Raw genomic sequence first — 23,092 nt, 5'->3', positions numbered from 1 at the left:
TCTGGTAGAAAATTAGATTTATTTAGGGTTTAAAAGAAACGATTTCTAGTACTTATTTAATAATTGGGGTAGAAAAATGATGAAAAATGGAAATGCGTACTCAAATTCAGTATTTTATTTTGTTATAATTCAAAAACACGAATAACCATAAAAAAACTTTATTTTCACCAAGTATATTTATATTATCAATTTCTATACATAGTTATAATATATTGAAATAATAATACCAATTTATACAGTAGAATTGTACTTCTTTGCCAACCTATTTTTTAGAAAATTTCTTCTAAATTATTTTTTAATTTAACTTTTATTTTGATTGACCAAAAAATAATTTTTCTGAATATTATATAGACTAAATAGGACATTATCTATAAGTATTGTTAAAAATATTTTAAGAATGATGAATTTCACTTTTAAAGCATATTTATTGTAATCTTTGATCGTGAAATACACATTTTTTAAGTTAAAAAGAGGTTGTGATAAATTCAATGAACCCCATTTAGCAAATCACCCGACAGAGAGTCATAAATTATTTGAACGTAATGTTATCCACCACATATACTTGATACCTAAACACTGAAAATATATAATTTATAAAAATCATTCTGAACTTTAAAAAATTTGAAAAATATTACATATTAGATTATAGATACAAGTATTATAAAAATAAATATTAAATATCGTTTACGTCATCACTAAAAGAATATGTTTTAAGTAATGTATTTACATATAATTTGATTATTACATTATATTAAATTTGATTAATTTGTATTTAAATTATTTAACATTAACTAAAAATATATAATATTTATTCATTTTTAGTAAATATAATAATATATAATAAAATTGAATATATTTCATCAAAAATAATACTACTTACGCAATACAAAATAAGTTTAGGTAAATTTTTATAATATTTTATCCTATATATTATTTATTTTTAATTTTATTTAATACTATTTTAAAATAAAATAAGTTTTCAACACATATTTAATAATATACATAATCAACTATAAATTTATAAGATATTCTCATCATTTTTTATTTAAATTTGTTAAACTAATATTTTGTTATATTTTATATTAAAACCAATTATGTGGATACATTAATTATTCATTTTTGATTTATGAGTTCTGCTTATATCATATTAAAAAACAATCATCGATAACATCGTGCATTAAATATGTATATATGTATATTTTGAACCAACCATGAAAGTTCTTGTTCTTATGACGTCGTATTATGTGATGTTCTATTATGTGAATAATTTTCTTAAATTAAATCATTGTCAAATACAAATAGTGTCACATATAAGTGTCCTCTATTTTTAGAAAAAACATAAATATTGATTTTATGTACTTCTTTGAAATTTAAAAATAAACACTCAATAATATTATGAGACAGACAGTTAAAAAGAAATATATTTTTTAGTTATAAAGTTATAAATTAGTAGTCACGATGAGTTAACTTGAGTTAAATGTAATAATTAATAAGTGGTTTTTGTTGAGTTTCAGTAAATTATTCACAAGATTTAAAAGTATATTTTATTTTTAATTAAAACAATATTTTTACATCTATCAGTGGTTAAAAAATATATCAATCTTGATCCGAAAGCATATATGTATGACCATTGGCCTTCTTAGATCTTCCATCTTGTTTATTACAAAAGGCTTCGTTGACAGGGGATAACCCATAAATCATGCGAAACTTTTTCGAATTTCGACGCCTTTGAGACAATAGCGGAAACCATCGTATTAATATTTAAACCTTTCTTTAGCCTATTATCAGAAATCTTATAGCCTACAAATTCTCTTCCACTCCATAAAGACGATAAATATTCACCATAGGTACGCCTTTCGTGTAACCGTACACCTTTTATATACAGAATGTAATATACGTTTATGTTAAACTATTTTTGAATAATGTCATTTTAAGGAAACAATAAAAAAAGTAAATTTTAAGATTTAAATTATATTTTTATTTATGGTTTAATATTATAATGTTAATTCTACAAAATTCATTAAATATCTTCCATGTAAAAATATAAACTGTGCATCTAATTTTTTATTGAACATCAAAAACGTATGTACAAATTGTTTACTCAATGTTTAATATTAAAATGTGTTAGTAATTTTTTTTTTTTTTGAACAAGCCTAATCAAAATGTCCATATTTACTTTTTTTTAGATTCAATTTGAAGAAATAAAAAGTTGTTATCTAAAATTGTTAAAATATATCTATCATAGAAAAATATAAAAGACTTGAATAATTTACTCGACTTCAAACCTTTTTGATTCGTGTTTTATTTATGTAAATTAAATACGTTTAACGCCTGAAGGTATAGGTTTTAACCTATTGTTTATTTATTTATTTTCTTTTTTAATATTAAGTTCATACATTTTACAGTAAATAAACAGGCTCGTGTTTGTTTTAATTATTGAATGGAAATAATTGTGCGCAATGTATCTTAAAAATATTTAATACTTGGCTTATAAAACAAACCAAACTGATACATCTCTTGAACAACTTGCAGAATATTGTAATATCGAGTTAGGTTTAAAAAAATGCATGATATGCTTTGACTTCACAAATTACTCAATTCTGAAATTGATTAACTAGAACTATTGAGTCAAATACTTTTAAATATCCCTTGTTTTAAAACTCATGTAACTCAAACATTCTACACAAATACCTACCACCAAAATTACTATTTTTTGCTCAGATTAATAGATTATTAACTACATAAAATACGCTATAAGTCTTTGATTTTTAAATGACGACCATCCAATCATAAATAATTTACTATTATTATTTTTTGTTTATTTATACAATTTTACTTGTCATAATATGTTCTGTAGTTTATGTAACTTTATTCTTATATATGTTGTTGTATTGTATCAAGTGTACTAAACTCATTATTATTATTAATTAATATAAATACAGAATTATTATAATTATATCATTTTTATAAACAATCTAATATTATAATTTATAATAGTGTTAACTGTCCTACACGCGGAACAGTTTACGGAAATCCATTCAGAATCGTTTACCGAGTGCAACGATTTATCATTTCTTTCAAACGTACAATACATAACACAATAGTCTAGCCTGTGTGTGTGGGGGGGGGGGGGGGTGACCGAATCTGGACCATTGTCCAACACCTGGTTTTGTGTCCTGTCCAGCTTTTTTATTTACAACTTTTAGATTGATTTTTCATTTGACAGTATTGTATTTTTTTATTTTCATTTTGCTGACACATTGTTCTTGTTGAAGAGCCTCAATGAGTTTCGTATATAGAGGATGATTACAACCAAGAAAACAGTTTTCTTTTATTGATGACAAAGACGTTCTTATCTTAGTTTTAAAAGTTTTTCGTGATTGATTATGCACGGCATCATCCCATTTTGTCAGTAAATCTTTCGTGAATTATATAAAGTATATAGGTACACAACTTTTAAATTTAAAAGTGTTATTATTCTTCTTGCTCCAAATACCTACGTTGTTTTATTTAACGTGTTTTTCATTCGCTTCGATCTGCATTTCTTTAAATATTCATTATAACGAACAAAATCAATTTTTAATGTACCTATAGGTATAAATATATTATTATTATTTTATAATAATTTTATTGTTTTACAACGGTTGTATATTGTAATAGATTTTGCGCCAATGTAGGTATTAGAAATAAGCGTTTTATAAAATTAATACATTGTATAGTTCTAATGTATGACTTGTATAAGTTATAATACCGATAGATAGTAAACGTATACATTCATCATAATAATTTGTTACATAATATAATAATTAATTTTCTTTCATAATTCCTGTGCTATTTATATAAAATAAAACAGTTATTTAAAAAAATTATTTTACTATGACTACGGAATAAACATTAGTAGTATTCCATTTTTTATTTTTACAATAAATTGACTTAGATAATATGATATGGTTATAATTAATATTTAATTACATTTTCAAATTATTTAGATTGATTTTAAATTATTTAAAACCACAAATAACCTACTCTTACCCTTCCACTGCTTGTCGACATTGACTTATAAGTTAATTTCAGCTACATTAAACTTTAAAGTTTAAATTATACGAAATAATATTATAATTACATTATATTATAATACGTATACGTGATTTTTTTCAACAAATATTAATTTAACATACTATTACTGTTATAAAAATATATTATTAGACCTCCACTCGATATTTTTTTTGCATATAATTATGTATCGTTGAGTTTAAACTCAACACCCCGATCACAGTGACCTACTCTGCAATTACGAGGTACACTATAGACACCCACGAGTAAGAAAAAATAACAAAACGTGGTAGCATAAATTGACAAAGTTTTTACAGTAATTTACGAATAATATTATAATAAAATAAACTATGACCCTAGTACCTATGATAATATATATCGTATATTAGATTAGATAAAGGTATTAAATAAGTTCTAAATATATAAAGCGTCAGTAGTTACTTTTTACAGCTATCTTGTATAGACACTTCGTAAATCAATTTGAAAGCCTCTTAACATAAAGCAAAGGGTAACCAGTAATTACCTTAAATCATGAACACAACCCGTACGAAGCTTACCCGCGGGCTACCACATGGAGCGAGGTTGCTTTGAGCAGCTCACGCAATACTGCGGCAAAATGCTGAGGTAGGAAAACCACTCTCCTCTATTTAACAAGTCTATTCTAAAAGTGATTATAATATTTAGTCGACATAATTCTATGAGTACACCTTAAAATCAATTTCTCAGACATTTTCCATCAAACTTTCCAAAAATATTATCATTTATTACACACATACGGCATATTATGCTACATGCCTATATTTCATTAATGAGTCCGTGAAAAATATATTGAAAATATTCATGTGAATTAAGATCGTTTTAGATCAGTCGAATAATGTTTTGTAAAATATTAAAATTAAAAATAAATCATTTTCAAACAAATATTGAAAACAATTTTAATTTTTTTAAGCGCTACTGTCATTATACTATTAATAAGAATAAAATATTATCTTAAATGTTATTGTTATTTTAATTATATTTGAATATTTACTTCTCTGAAAAAAAAAGTCCCCTAGTTGTATTTCTATACATCGTTTCAACGTTACAACTGTGGTGACTGTAAAAAGTTGAAAATTATAAAATTTAAATCGGTAGCAATTTTATTAAAATAGTAATATTAATTTATATTAATTTATAGAATAAAATAAGGTAGTTACCAAAAGTTCGTTATTTAAATCTTATATTTATATACGTTTATAGATGTGATGTTATTAAATTATAATTTTGTACCAAAAATAGCTTACATATCAAATTACAGCATATAAATAATGTAAACTAATAATTTTAAAAAGTATGTAAAAATAATGAAAACACTCTTCCAATAATTTAAATTATATAAATAGGTATTTATAAACTTTAAGTAACATCTGATATGTATCTAAAGACGACTAAATTTACCTTGCCAATATAGATATTATATTCAAATTAATTATCGTCTTATTGTGTCATCATTGATTTTTTTTTTTTTTTAATAACCAATTTTTTAATAAACGAAAGAATAATGATGCAAACTATGTTATTAAAATAGCCGATTTATACAAAAACAAAGTACTTATATTCATATTGTATAGATTAATTTTCTATAACTACCCTCAAAATTAAAGTTATGAACAAACATTGACACGAAGTTAAGGAAAGATAAATGTCCTTTTGAACTATGATAATCTATGAGTTTAAACTTATATGGTGACTGGGTAACTTCATGAGTGATTACAAGTACTAGCAAATAAATTCTCAATAACAAATTATTAACAACTAAATAGTAGAACTGCAGTAAGATGTGTATAAAAGCTGCAAAAAATATAACCCACAAATTTAAGTTTCACATTTTATATTTTATTATTCGTCGTTGATAATGTAAATTAATAAAAATTCAACATTTGAATTAAGAATTTTATTTATTAACATTAGTGCAGTTAACTGAGGGGTGTAATAAATTTATGAGATTTCTACGATTTAAATGTTATTTTATTTAAACGCTTTAGGTTTAAATTAAAATGTTGAATGGGTTTGAATTGCCAGTGCGACCCTGATATACACAGCCCATGCCTTTCAACTCGGAACATTAAGCGCAATAAAGGTAATAGGTATAAAACAAATTCTCTATTATTAATGATCAATAGCGCTATTTTAAATTATTATTTTAAATTTTCTCTCAAAAGCGTATTTTGTTGTAAATAAATTATTTAAAAAAAACTAACTTCTTCTTAAGATCAAAGTCACATTGAAGATTTAGATTTCTTGTTACTGTGCAATAATAAGTTAACCTGCCACAACATAAATGTTAATGATTTCCTTGTATAATCAAGGTAAATTGAAAATCTAAAGAAAAATATGTATTATCCTATATTCCTATTAAGGTTAAAAGTTAAATTTTAAAGTCTATACAAAATTACATTAAATTTAACTACTCGTCCGTAAATAGTATGCGGGGATTCATTTTAGCACTATTAGCATCATTTATTATTTAACATTTTATATAGTTTTGAGAATTCCAAGTTACTTGGTGACGTTATAGTAAAATTATTAAAATAATAATATTTTGTATACATTACAGCAGCGGTTTCCGAACATTTTTGGCTCACACATCCCCAAAAATAAAAATGACATAATCCCATTTTGCTTGAATAAATAAAACCAAAAGTGTTATTAGTGTATATTACTATATTATTCTAGTACAGTATCTATAGTGTACAAGTAAAGTATCAATTTTTACCTCGTGCCTCCCAAGAGGAGCGTGCCTCACGGTTTGAGTAACACTGCATTATAGAACATAGATAGTTATAACAAGTTATAATTAATATACAACTATTATTTATTTAGGTAATTTATCCACTCCATACGATTTTCGTTAAAATTACTAAAAGGTTAAACCATAGAAAGATATACCTTCTAATAATTTAAGCGATAATGAAATGCATTTTCATGGTTATCGTTCCTATAACTAAGCTACTGAAGTATCTGTATCTTAAAGTAAAGTCACTCTTCACAGCTTAAGTTTACCTAAACGATAATTTAATATTTAAATTAAACTGTAATATTTCAACTATTTTGAAAAGCCTATATAGTGAGTACAAACATTACAAACGTTTATATTTGTATTTTAGGATTGTTAAATATAATTAAACACTTTCTAGATTCATTGTTTTATTTGTTTTTAATCACAATTTAAATAAGCATAAATTGTAAAACAATTCAAATATTACTCTAAGATTCCATCAATATACTTAAGTTTAAATTTTTAAATATTTTTAAAATTTGAATTTACACAAATTCAGGTTTACCAAAAATCTATAGTTTATATTTATATTTGAAATTCAATTAAAAACCTTAGACATTATTTAATACATATTTTAAGATTTTTGATAAAAAAATCTAAATATCTATCAACCTTCTGTTCTTACTAATATATTTTAATACTAAGAGTTAATACATAACAATATTATAACATTAAATATAATTTCTAGAATCAAAGCGATATTGTTCTTTTACTAATAATGTATACTCCCTAATCTATTTAGTCCCATAGTAAAATATTGAATCTATTTTCAAGAATAAATTGCGTTTGAATAAGCTATATAATTTATTATGATAATATTTGGAAAATAATAGTACCTTATGTATAAAAATTAGGATAACATATGTGAATAAAGTCATAAATGCTAATAATAGAATTTAAAATTGGTTGGAAAATATTTTCATTGCTTTAAGGTATATAATTAGAATATAAATATAATATTAATATTACATACCTATTATTATTAAATATTGATAATTTTAAAATGTTAAGATTATACTAAATTAATTTTGTGATGCTACAGGGATGTAGTTTTTTTTTAAGAATCACCCAACAAATATATAAATTACAAACTTCAAAAACAAAAACATTAATCCATATGACAAAAAAACGTATGTTAAAAAATCATATACCTAATTTATTTGACTGCTATTGTACTTATTTTATGTTACTAAAATTTTAACGTGTGTGTTTGTGCGAGTGTTATTAACCAAGCAAATTATTATAATTTATTGTGTAAGCTATTTATTTATAAACTATGCAAAACCTTCAAGGATAGTTAATCCCGAAGGCTAGTGCAAACTTTTTAAAACATTAAATATAAATTATTAATCATAAACTATAAAAAAAATACAGTTTTAACAATGAAAAAATCTAACATATAAAAATATTGAATTATAATTTCCTTAGCAATATCTAAATAATACATTTGTCAAATGTTTTGAAAAACATGTATGTTAATATAAATTTAAATGGACAATATTTTTGGTTCTCTACTCTTTTTTTTCTTTTAATTTTTATCGTTTTTATGATGTAATAAAAAAAAAATCGATCATAGGTGTACTCCTTACAAAACACAATAAAACAATGAAATATTAATAATGGTTCGTTAAATGTTCAAGAAAGTCCAACTAAACACAAAAAAAAATAATGTATAATTGACCGTGTTTTAATATAAAATACACAACGCACGTATTTATGGGACAAAATTATACATTTTTTGCCTAAATAAATATTACAATTATCACAGTTAGATAATCATAAAGTATTTAGCTAATTGCACTGTTGTTATAAATAAAAATTCTATAATGGTTTATAAATTTATGATAGATAGTAAAAAAAACATTTGATATGTTTGTTTCAAATATCTTGATACATGACAAAACTTTCAATAAACTTTCTGAATATATTATAATGTTAAAAAAAAAGTTTGAAAAATGACATTTTACTTTTGCTGACACTAAACAAAATAACCAACCATATAATTTTAAAACGAAGAAAGGTACGTTATTATTTTATCGGCATAACTGTCTTATTTTTTTAATTTTGAAGATACTGATAAAATCTTAAATTTTGGTTTATATTATATTAAACCAATATAGTTTGTCATTTATATTAATATAATAATATAGTATATCAATTATCATTAGCCTATTCATCTGACATTGTATACAATTCGTGTTCTTTTATATTTTTTACACTACACTAAATCCTACTATGCGACAGATTTATCAAAATTATCATTAATATAATCATACCATTTGTATACTTCATTTTAAATCCAACAATAAAATAACCGCGAAAATGTCTAATTTTTAATCGTTTTATTAGTCACATACTCAAATGACAACATGATTTATGTCTTTGTCCCTTTGTAATAGAAAACTACAACTTAAACAAATCAATATAAGCTCATACATTTATACAAGTCATATAAATACTCTATAAGTTAAAAAAAATCAGAATGTAAGGACAATTTAATAATTTAAAAATTTGAATAAAGAGATTTTGTTTTTTACAATCCTATTACCAAGATATTATCAAATTGTATCAAAAATAATGTAAAAACGATTCTGGAACTGGAAAAACATAAAAAAAAAATATCGGGTTGCTTATGCTTTATTCGGATATTAACAAGGGAATAAAAAAATGTTAAGCCTATGGACTAAAACATTTCAATGAGACATTTATGGCCAAAAGAAAACTAGGTCAAAACTCACAGCTATACGGCATATGAAGAAGACGCAATAAAAGAAACCTGCATTACTGCATTAAGAATAGAAATCTATTTTACAGACATTCAAATTCAATTTTATAAGTTATAAGTTTATAACCAAACAAATAATGAGTAAATACTAGTTAACAATAACTTATTGAGTCATATTTAAGAAATAAAAAAAACTAGCTACGATATTGACGAACGATCGATTATTATTCTGTTACGATACAGGACAATAAATTTAACGTCATTATCCAACTTTCAATGTGGGTAGTAAACAATAGATATTTTAACTAACATACTGGACGACATTTATGTAGCTCGAATAAAAAATGTTGTCATGTAGTATACTCGTATGATATATTTTATTACTGGGTGGCAAACTTACCATGATGTTTCACATTATTATATAATTTTATTTATTTGTTTATCATTTCGTTTGATGATTTAAACTTGGAAGTAAAAATAATTGTTGAGATTTTCTCCGGTGAAAAATCCGTGAGACCGTTCACTATAAGTTTCTATAAAATAATGCAATGTTAGAAAACAATTTATTGTATTGATAACACCCCTCCCGCTTATATAAGTACGCAAGTTGTTATAAACTATTAGCTAAATATTTTTTATTTCTTTAGCTATAAATAAATTTTTAGAAATAGTTTGAAAAAATTATATAATTTTAATTCTTACTTTTATTGTATGCTATTGTTTTTTATACTTATATAATATTTATATTGAATTACATTACAATTTATTCTATTATTGTAGTTAAAAGATTACATTTAATTCATAAATAATTTTTACTAAGTGTTTTGTTTTTTGAATGCTTAACATTTTTTTAGGCTTATATTTTCATGTCGATTTTAATAATGACGTATAACGTGTAATTTTTTTTATAAGTCATCTAGTGATAATTTCTTAAAATATCTACTACGAGTAAGTAATAATACGAGTAGGCACTTATAATTAAAATACACTAGGTACTCTATATTGTGATGAAAACTCGTTTTTTTTTTTTAATGTAAAAAATGAACATCTATAACAAGTTTTTTTTCTCAAATTGAATCCAATTGAGTTATTCATTAACATGATCATAATACCAGTATTAAGACATTTGTCAAATAAACCATAAATAATTTCTATTTAAAAAAATATACCAACTATATCAAATTAAATCTCTACATTATATTTTATACAGCTAATATCTTATGAGATAATATTGTGCGATAAAATAAATAAATAGTGTTATTTATTAATAATACAAAACAAATGTTTAAAAATGTGTAAATAGATTTATGAAAAACAAATAGATTTCAATTCACAGTCGATGCGAATGCTCAATTGAATTTTATCTATTACAGTATTAAGTAACTGTATAAGCCATGCTGTATGTATGGATGATAAACGGGCGAATGTCCACATAGACTTATGGAGGTATAATATAACGATGCTTATCCCAATGATGAAGAACCCCTCGGTGACAAATGGCTACCGGATTTTTAAAGACTGTTTCAAGTGATTGAATGATGGCATTTTTATAATAATAAATAATTATGTTGTATAAATAAATTAAAAAGTTGATTTTACCGTTATTGATTTGTCAACATGTTTCAAAAAAAAGAATGGAAACTCATAATTTTCTTACGATACATATCATACTTTATTGCTATATGTATAGTATATTATAAAATAATCATCAAATAAAAAAATTCGATTTCGAAAATTTAATTTTTTGTTTGTTTTTCCAATATTATAAAACTAAGTATACTGGTAATTTTCAAATTTGACTTTTTTAAAATACAAACTAGATCCAATTCAATATCGAAAACCATTCTTATTTTTAAAAATCAAAGCATTTTATCGAAAACTTACCATGTACTCGTCCACAATAATCAGAAGAAAAAAAACATAGCATAAAAAAATCAATACATTCGTCGCTCTGCTCACAATCTGAAATGAATGTATTAATTTCGCTTAGTATCGTATAATAATTATTTTAAACTTATCTAGACATACAGCAGTTTGTTCGAATAAGCTTTGCAAAAGTTGTGTCATACACGTCTAACATCTGTGTACCTACAGTCATAATAACGTATTCTATAATATTTAATACGTGTAAATAAATTGAAAAACTCTCCATTATTAAGTATATACAACGTCGTGTAGATTCATAGCACAGGAAGGTCATACTGTCATTGTTAACCACAGAGTTGTCATCGTTCTCTGCACAAACAAAACCGTTCATAATAAAGGAAACGGGATGAGTGCTTTGATATTTTAGAACAATAAGTTAAACAGTAGAATCGCGTTAGAATGATTGGATGGCTGTCTATCGTCAGGGCACAGTCGTTTACGGAAATACAATATAATATATATTATAATAATATTTATTACACTACCTATACGTGTCGTGACTGGCGGACTGCCGTTATATGATATTGTCGTATTTTAATATTCTCGCGTTGTATACACACAAATGCGATTCCCTGGCAATAAAATATGTTGAAGACAATTCATTTCGGATAAGCCGTGTACCCGGAAAATGTGGGATAAAAGAGCTTAGAGAGCTGTTGAGCATTAAGAGTAATGTCGACCTAAGGCGACGTATCTATATTTCTTAAATTATGATTTTGGTTTAATGGCTGCGATTTGTATATTTGGGCCGATTATTGAGATTTAATACCTGACAGACTACGACGGCGGCGTAGGTATAATATATGATTGTTTTTTTTCCTGTAGAATAATATAATATATTTACATTTATTGCTTAATTTTGAATTATTGTATTATTCCATAATGTTTGCATCAATGTTTCCATTCAGCTTTGTATTACACTGAGCTGTAATAACTTATACATATTATACATGACACATGTAATATATATATATATATATATATGTATATAGCAACCATGTAGTAAGAGCAAATACATTAATAATAACACGAAAGGGACCTTTAAGCCCATAAAATATCTGTAACTCAGGATTAATCGCTAATGATAATTATTCATTATTTAATATTTTTAACACTATTGTTTAACATGACTTGGAATAGTGTGTTTTTGCACTAGATTCGCAATAACATGTATGTTGACCATGATAAGAGATATCTGGTAAGTCTATGCATATAATTTAGAAATAGCCTGAGGAGATCGCAAACCATATAGGTCATTTATGTTAATCATAGTAGGGATAAACAGTAATCTCTACTATAGGGGAACTAATCCGCAGACCGACAGGGTTTTGTCAAATACAGTATTACAGAACTAGTATAGAGCTACACTTCTCAGATACCTAATTAAATTCTTTACTGTATTTGACTAAGAAGCATTTTTTATTAGATAAACATTTAAAATATTCTGTAAAATCGTGTTGAAATAATTTAAACTCTATTTTCCGATCTATACAACTGGGTGTTTGCCACGGTATAATAACATTTTTGGACATTTTAAACATTTTTAGATACTTACAATATTATTTATATATCTCAATATAAATTATTAAAAAATAATTTTATGTATACTTAACACATCTTTGTAGTTCCATTTTATCACATACATTATGAATACAATTTTTTGTTTGTAATGCATTTTAGAGTCCGTAGAGTGATCAAGTGAAGCAAGAAATCTTTTGTTTCTAGTATTTAACATTTGAAGTGCTTTTTTTTTAAATACCTACTTCCGTTAACACTTTTTTTAATGCGAATACTTGAAAAGTTTCATATGAGATTGGACATTAGTTACATATAGTACATTTTTAAAAAAATATCAGGAACATTGTGTTCAATAATAATTAATTACTATGATTATGAAAAAAAATTAATGAGTTTTTAGCTTACCACATATTACATATATTTTTATTATTTCAAATTAAAACTTACTATTATCAATTACAATTTTACAGTACAATTTTTAAGTTTTATTTTATTTCATGATATAATGATATATAACAATATTAAATATTCATCACTCGATTCCGGCTGCTGTCCTTGTAAAAAAGTACTAATGATTTCATGTATTTATAAATAAAATAGGAACACTGAATTATGGAAAGTAAACATATAATCCCAAATTCCTTTACTAGATCAAGTACATCATATGGAATTTAAAAAAAAAATTACTTTCAGAATTTTCCTAAGAATTAAAATAAACAATAATGTCAAAATATGTTATCATACAAACTAAAAATACACTAGCGATTTGATGTAACGGGTAAACGATTAAATACTTTTAGAAATTGTACCTACTACAAGTCTACAACATGTTATTTCTTATCTATATCAATTGTCTCATATCGATAAATCAAATATTTCAAGGTAAAACGAATTAAACCCATTTCCGTGGACATTATATTCTATAAAAATAAATATTAACCTTTTAAATATTGCAAGTAGATAGATATAATCTATTTAATAAAACAAAATATTATTGTAAGTTATGTTTTTTTTAATGCATTTCAAAAGTAAAAAATATCTAAAATACTAATAAAAATAAATAAAATGTTTTGTATTTATCTTACATAATACGAAGCAAATTTAAAGTTAATCTAACTTCATGTTGGGCCAATAAGGAAAAAAATCAATATCTACAACATCTGAATTCTATTTATTTTCGAAATAAAAATAAAAATTATATTTACGCTGAGATGAGAGAGCCGCATATAACAGTTTTTTTTTAAACAAAAATAAATAATTAGACTAGATTACAGTAGATTTTTGCACTAATTTAAAAAAAATAGATTATTTTTTATACTCTGTAGGTGATTCTTATTATTTTTTTTCTATACATATTTGTTTGGTGACATCCAAAAAAATAAATATCATATTATGGAAATTACTTGGTAATGGTCACGGTAATTAGTTGAAACTTGGAAAAAGGCTGTAATTTATTAATTTTTTTTAAATGATCATTTAATTATCAGAATAATAACTGAATAATATATATAATAATAATAAAACTATATATATAATCAGAACTATAATACTTAATATTTTATATAATTTGAATTGTGTTTGATTTAATGAAATGAAATTAATTGTTTATAAGTATTCAAGTATCCAATGCAAACATTGTTTAAATTGTATTACTTAATTTTAACTTATATCTAATTTTAATAACATATATATATATATATATAATTCAACATAGCTATTTTTCTTTACTTACTTATATAATTGTTAAATAATAAGTCATATAAACACAGTCAAAATAATGAAAATAAAGAAAAATAACTTTGCTATAACTTGAATAAGATAGCTAAATAATAGATAAACCGATGGCACTACTAAAAATCTTAAATACAACTTTAAATTTACTCTTTTCATAACAGTAAAAATATATTTGCATGATTCTTTTTTTTTTTTTTTTTTGATGATAAATAGTATTAATGGATGAAAAAACAAAAACAGCTTACGTCTATTTACATAACAAAATATTATATAAATCGTGTATAAAAACGAGTAATAAAGAAAAATATGTTTTGGCTCATTCAAATAAATATACTTTTTATTATTCAAAAAAAAATAAGTTGAATACAATTTTCGCATAAATGTTAGATGAAAAGTTATTTGAATAATAAATATCAATTACGCCTAATTGATACGTTACAATAATATATGCTCCAATGCGCTATATGATATTATATTCTCTATTCGTTGTCCCCTATAATATATATAAGTATATTATGAAGAGAAATTTATTGCGGGTACTTCGTGGTTGTATGAAAAATAAACTTCAAATGGTAAATGCGCTCTACTAGAATGGTAATAACATAGCAATTTTTTACTCAAAATTTGTTAGAGCACATGTACCTACTGTTGATTTATGTCTCTTATAATTCTGCTTGTAAATTACATCCCACATAGACATTCACATTTGTTTATAATCGAATTTTATCACTTTTCTGATAAAAGAAAAACACTTGTTTTTTTTTTTTGTCTATTATGTATTTTCCACATAATTTCTGATAGATTCCATGATAATTTGTCTATAACAGTTTAAAACTAGACTTTTTATTTGCTTATTCAACACTCAACTCACCTAATCCTTATGTTTGAAATTGTAAATTTTCTGTTCTTATAAATCTTTAGACCAGATGTCATCGCTTACTATAGAAAACTTACTCTTTTTGTTTTCCATTAAAAAATCGTAAATCGAGCGTGTTGCACTGAACTTTATTCCGTCCTTTACGGAACAGATGCTGAGCTTCTTTCTCGAAATTACAAAAAATTATAAGGTATAAAATAATAAGAAAGTAACCTATTTTCATATTTAAATTTACTTAAAATATTGCATTAAATTGTTTTAAACGGGTGATAACTGAGTGTGGCCAGGCACGCCCTGTGATATTTCATAATTTGAAACTTCTCAAATGTCTCAATCAAATTACCCATCTATTAATTACAATAAATACAATTAAATTAACAAAATCAATTTCAGATTATATTAAGCGAATTTAAAAATATAGGATAATTCACTGTGTGCACTCTTCTATTGTTGAAAATCTGTATATCTCGTATAGACGTGTAGTGACTAATATTAAGTATTAAAAATTGATATAAGTTATTTGTAATTTTGTACTAAAAACCATTTGTTCAATATTTTACTTGTAATTATCTATTGTTGATAACATAACTATTCGTTTGTTTTTATTTTTTGATTGTATTTTAACTTAAATGTTAACCTATCAAGATTACTTTCTCGAAAATTATATGAAGTAGTAGTGTGCAGTTTAAAAAAAATCTATTTAATTAAAATTAAGTCTATTAATAGTTTTAACATAGATGGCCGATAGTAATACGGCACAACCTACTTTTGGAGTCTGCGCATATCAATATATGAGGTGAACATATTACCATAGTTATTTTATAAATTTACAACACGTACACATAATTTCAACAATATTAAATGTTGAAATATCAGTTATTGTTTAAATAAAATTATACACGATAAGTGACTTACAAGTATTATAATATTAAATTAATAATAGTTTAAAACAAATGTATCCATTAATTTTCTTCAATTCATACCTGATTTGACCTTAGCTTCAGCTTTTGAACCTTTCAAGGGATTTTGCAAAAAGTTGACTACATAACGAACATTCATTTTGAATACTATTAGGCCAAATATATATGCAGAAGTTGAAAAGAAATAGGACATGAACAAACCTTTTGGTCATTATTTAGTATCCTTTCTTTACAATATACCCTACCGTTTTCAGCTGATTACCGTGTATTTAGGTAACATTTTAAAAGCAATAGGTTTGTAGGTACTTACTATTTTTTTTGTTTGGTTTTTATTTTTAATGAAGCTTTGCTACAATTTACCACATAATATTTCATTCGGGTTGTCCTTATTAATGTAGAATATCTTGCTTCTAATAAATAATAGTAAGTATAAACTATAAATATTGTCACTTGAAATCTATAAGAAATAAATTTTCACATTGATAATAATATTGTTGCAAAAATTTTATGTACCTACCTATCATACAAAACTACTTCGGACATAACACCATATTATTATGCACTCATATATTTGAAAAAAAATATTAATTTTAATGTTTACTGTTCACATTTAATATTTACAAATTTAAAAATGAAGAAAATTTTCAATTTCCCAGATCTCCTTTAGAATATTTTTAAAAAAACCACAGTGAAACTTTACGTGCAATGTTTACTAGTCAATAAACACGAAACGTAAAGGTTTAGTTAGGCTTTGAAGTTTGTACAGAATATAAGACGGTATAACGGTGGATAATCTGGTGAAAATATCAAAAGTGTTTGCAAGGGTTTTTCAGTTGGTTACACGAATCCCGCTGAAGTTAAATAAAAAGTACTTTTCTTTTGACCTGGAAACTAGATAATAAAATCCATAAACCGGATAGATTGTGTACATATATATAAGAAATAAGAATTATAACATTAATATTATGACAATGGTATACAATTATTTTTATATAAATGTGAATTAAATGTATAATTTTGTTTTCTATTGTAAAATAGGTACTTGCTTTTATTTAAAAATAGATACACATTATATATAGATAAGGTAGATAGGTAATTAGGTACCAAATAACCAATGATATATTCTATATAGCACATACCTTTTACATTTTTATAAAAACAATAAAATTATAACATCTATCAAAACTAACAAAAATATAAAAAAATTGATTTTGTGTTTTGATTTTTTTCCTCTTGATTACTTTTTGTACATTTCACACATTTACAAATCAATTTTTTTAACAATATTTGAGTTTTCAAAAAAAAAAAAAAAAAATTATAAATAATTCACATTTTTTGATGTGTTGATCTAAATAATGCTGTCTGCATCAAACACTATTAATATCTTAAAATTGAGATTTTTGAACTAAAATAAAAAAAACTAATATACTTAGTTTGTTTTTTTGCTATATTTTTATGTGTGTACTATTATATTATAATTTAATTGTACAACTGCTAAAGTGCAATTTATATGTATATATCCCATTAGTATTTCATATTTGCATTGAACAATCAGATGAAGGATTCAAAAACAAAACAATGTATGCTAGTTAAGTTTTTTTTTGATTTAAAAACAATGAAAACTTTACATTAATTTAGTACCCTTTATTTTCTTATATAGGTACACATAGTACAAAATACATATCATAAAATGTTTTCATAATCTATAGACAAAAAAAATTTCGGTTAAAATACCTTAGAAGTTTACGCGAGGATTGTATTTATCTGTATTTTATTTGAGAATACAATTTTATTATACGTAGATTTTTTATTTCTAGAGTTCTAGACCATTACTTTATCCATTTTATTGTTATAGTGTAAGTAATAATATAGTACTTTATCTATTTTTATATTGTTTTATTTAATAGTTTCAGTTGATATGAATTTCTAAACTAATAATTTAATTTTTAATATTAACAAATAATTAATTACTTACCATTTAATACTTATACTAATTTATAATATTTTAGGTTATTACCTATATAACTTAATAATTATTGCATAGTTATTGAAAAAGGATTATTATTATTTGATAGATAATATGAAAACTTATTTCTAAATATTTTATTGATTCTTCATGTATTAAAGAATTCAACATTTTTTTTTTTAATCATTATATTATTTTAATATAATATGTACTTACTCCTTTATCAGTGATTAGATATTTAATATAAACTGATATGCTGCATACAAAAATTTCGAAACGTTTATTTTTAAATAATTATTTATTATTAATTTAAAAAAATCTTCAACTAGATTTATGGTCACAATTAATGTCAACTTGACAATTTTTGAATTAGGCTATTTTCCACTCAAAACCCAATTTTCACAAAACTAAATTCTCGTTCTGAACAAACCGAAACAAAAATGTACCCACTCAATACCGCATAGAACTATCCCAGTTATATTCTATTTTTTTTTTTTTTTGTAGAATTTATTCAATCCGATGTCGGACAAGATATTTTCAATAAAACAATTCTTGAAAATTCGTTTGTTATTCACGAAAATGCTATACATAGATCGGATTAAAGTTTCGATATTCTATTTGGAGTACTATAGTTTTCTTCCACTGAAAACACAATATTGCAAGACATTTCAATATATATATACGTATATGTACCTAGTAATATTATGTCTGAAAAATAAAACACACAATAGTTGCCCTATTTAAACCATGTTTTAATACCTATGTATCAACTATTGCATACCGTTATTTTTTTAATCCCGACAAATTTTAGGTATAATCTGATTAAATAAATAGTCTGATCTTGGTTAAATCATGGGTATATTTAACTACATTACATTATTATTAGGTAAATTAGTAAAATATAAATACAGTAATTAAATATAAATTATTTTGTGATGGTTTCCTTCTTCTATCGTGTGATATTGACTGCCATTTCAATTTTATTTTCACTCTAGAATTTGATAGTATCTATCTCTTATTCGTCTTGAAGATAAATAACCCAGCAGATCGTGCAATTAATTAACTTGGTAAAGAAGCAACCTACCTTAACTTGATCTCGTTCTTCTACGACCTATACAATGAGATTATAATATTTTTGGTTCAAATATTCTTCGCTTTACTGATTGTGCGGTCGATCTTGGTTCTAGATTAACTAGAAACCTTAATCCGAGCCCGCATATTGAAATTATTTCTATTTAAGTGTTTCATACTCGGAGATCCTTTTTATAGTACCTATTATATTGTTTCTGACTCCAACGAACTTAAACGCGTTCAACAAACATTTTTATACACGGTAGTGGTGGTAATGGGGGTTACCTGGGTATTTCAATGGAGGTAAAATGTTTATGAAATTCGGATGAGTACCTAAGTAGTAAGGTATAGTAGTGAAATTGTTTATAAGACCATTTAACTTCATCGTGTATTGTTTTTTATTGTAAATCTAAATTCAAGGTATAATTTTAGATATAGAAAGAAGTATTTGTTAACTTTCTTAGAGTAAAATTTTTAAGGTTTGAATTTTATTAATATTCAATTTTTCCAAATTACCTCATTACTACAGTCCGTATTTTCATATTGGTTTTTAAAACATAGAATTTTGTTTATAAAAACTTTGATTCCCACAGAGGAGTATTTATTTATGCATAATAGACCTTTGAAAATGTGTAGGCGATTATTTAGAGCTAATCGTTTAATTCTGAGCCCAAGCTAATCTTTGTTCGAATGTTATACCAAGATATTTTATAACAAAGTTGAAACAATGATAAATAAATGCTAAATATTTGCATATGTTTTTTTTTCTTTTGTAAAAATAACAAATATTGAAATATACAATTTACTTTATTAAACAAATAGCAACTATACTACAAATATCCATAATATTATTATATTAATGCTCTAAACCACGAATTTTAAATATTTTTATTTTAACGCATTAATTTAAATAAATACTATCATACAAATATTTTTTTTGTACAAAAATGAAAGCTTATTCAAATAACAATCATGTAGGTATATCTAACCATTGACCTATTCCTTAAATAATAATAATAATCGTACATAGATACTAAAATGTTTATTATTTCCGTGCTTATGTATATAAATGCATAAAAATATTATATACCTAGGTAACTCCCACTCTATATGTATCTAATTATAAAATATCTAAACATAGAAACGTATGTACACGTTTCATTTTCTGTTAGTATTATAATAATGAAATAATTAAAATTAAATTTTTAATTGAATGATATCACGAATTTACGATTATTTAGACGAACATTTAATAAAATAAAATAAAGTATAAAACATTTAAATCAAGTACCTACATTTGTTATAAAAAAAAAGTACTATTCATGTTGGTAGGTATATATAATATCAGATATAATTTTCAAACATGTTTCAACACTTACGAGTGACTTGAGATATTTACAAGATTATTTTTTTTTATATATTACAACTTTCAACTTTAGAAGATCTAAAATAACAGTACATAATAGGAGCAGTCTGGAGTTTTGAAAAAAATATTATTATAAAGAGGTTTATAGTTACTAGTTGTATTTTTTTTTATTTATTTCTTTTTCAAACGCTACTTGTCTTTTATTATCCACAAATTGAACGACCCTATCCAAAACCTTATTCAGCGTGTTTCTTTAGAACAGTCAAAACTCTGGAAGTTATATTTGTATTCAATATACTTTTGTCATACTTGATATACTAAGGTACTTAGTATATATAAATAATAACATAAAATAACATTTTATTTTTTTTTTATCAGACTTTTTCTTTTTTATACGATCGTAAATATTTCGTCAATATAAATACAAGTAGTCCGCATTAACCTCGATAATTTTAAAACCGATTATAAACAGATTAAAACTTATAATAAATTATACATCGGTTATGAGGTAAATACTACCTATAATAGATGGGAATGAAATGCAAGATGGTAAAATACACACACACATATATATATTATGTTTTTACTGATAGATTTAGTTGAGATTTATGAAATAATAAAGTATATCTGCTCAAAATCATGATTAGAAATATTTAATTTGTATTTAGTTTATCAATTGAATTGCAAGCTAACATGCAATCTTTGCAATCTAACCTAGCACAGTGATTAGAATAACATTTTCAATAATTATTCATCAAACTTAAGTAAAAAAAAATAAAATAAATTATTATATTGATATTAGTTTATAAAAAATATACACACATTGGCCCATTGACCATAATATTTCGTTTAGGCGGGGCAAAACATATTTTTACCGCCCTATTTGTGTAAACAATATTATAATATTTTAAACAATGGTTATCATAAAATGTGCGTTTGTTTTATAGGCACAACGATCTCCCGTGGAATATTCGTAAGTTCGTACACAATCAGCTGATGTATTTCAACTTCTCTGCGGATTTGACGACCGTAGAACCGTGGTCGAAGAGTAATTGGTCGCAAACCGATTTACCGCGGCTCAGGAAGGGCATGGTTGGCGCTCAAGTAAGTTTAAATAATATGTATATACGAAAAATCTCTGTTGCGGATGAAGGGTTTACTTTAGTATTTTCCGTCAAACTCGAGCTGAATACAAAGATTACACGCGTGATGAACTCTGAAAAAAATTAACTCGCCAAACGAGTTGCCCATTACGAACTGACAATTATCGAGCTCGCTTATTGTGTTAAACGTTAAAACCATTTTTATATTCTTTTCTGTGTGTACGCGATGGTTTTTTTTCTCTTAAGATTTTTCGATTTTATTCTCTGCTCGTTGTCTCTGTTTTACTAATTTACGATTTATTTTATTTTTTTGTTTTTGAAACCTACCAAACTTAGACTACTGTCTAATTACACGTATACTCAGAAGTATCTATAATTTTCGTCTTGAGCGTATAAATATGTTTTGTTTTTAATCATTCCTGTGAAAATCTATCATTAGAATACACTGTACTTTTTAAGCGTCAACAAATTCAGTGATATTCTAATATTTTTCTCCGCCGCTACTCTACGTTAATAATATAATAATTCCACTGCAGATATAATTTAGTTTTACAGTGATCTCTGACTTCTCGTAAATTTTCATTACGAGATATTTAATATTCCATTGTTTAAGGGAAGTATATTATTATATCATATTATATAGTATTCACTAATATATCAACAATAATCGGAATACATCCAAATATACATGCCTATTGATGCTTAAAAATATAGCGTGAGCTTTTCGACGATCACAGACCTGAAAATTATATTTTCCGAATATCACACGTCCCACTCTAGCATAATATTACAGTAACACCTCACACTATTTACAAAAAATTCAAAATCCCAATCTTCAAGTATAGAAAATTTCAACATCACAATCAATGACTCGTTGAGCGTACTCTTATACAGATTTCAATTCTACATCCACAAAATTAACTTGTTCAACACGTACAAGAATTCTCGTTAAATAATATTATGTACTTACTTATATAATTGATAAACCAATATCTTTCATGTGGATCCCCTCACA

At 24.5% G+C, this 23,092-nt stretch overlaps 1 protein-coding gene across 1 annotated transcript in view; it reads left to right on the top strand.

The window, feature by feature from the left end:
* The window catches only part of LOC114129761 (dipeptidase 1-like), a 139,633-nt gene that overhangs the window by 100,527 nt on the left and 16,014 nt on the right, over positions 1-23,092 (top strand). Inside the window, exon 5 of the mRNA XM_027994592.2 lies at positions 21,922-22,078. Coding sequence (XP_027850393.1) covers positions 21,922-22,078 — 157 coding nt within the window. The remainder of the gene's footprint in view (positions 1-21,921; positions 22,079-23,092) is intronic.

Source organism: Aphis gossypii, chromosome 1 (genome assembly GCF_020184175.1).
Source record: "Aphis gossypii isolate Hap1 chromosome 1, ASM2018417v2, whole genome shotgun sequence".
Taxonomy (NCBI): Eukaryota; Metazoa; Arthropoda; class Insecta; order Hemiptera; family Aphididae; genus Aphis; species Aphis gossypii.
This window is presented reverse-complemented; position numbering and strand designations above follow the sequence as displayed.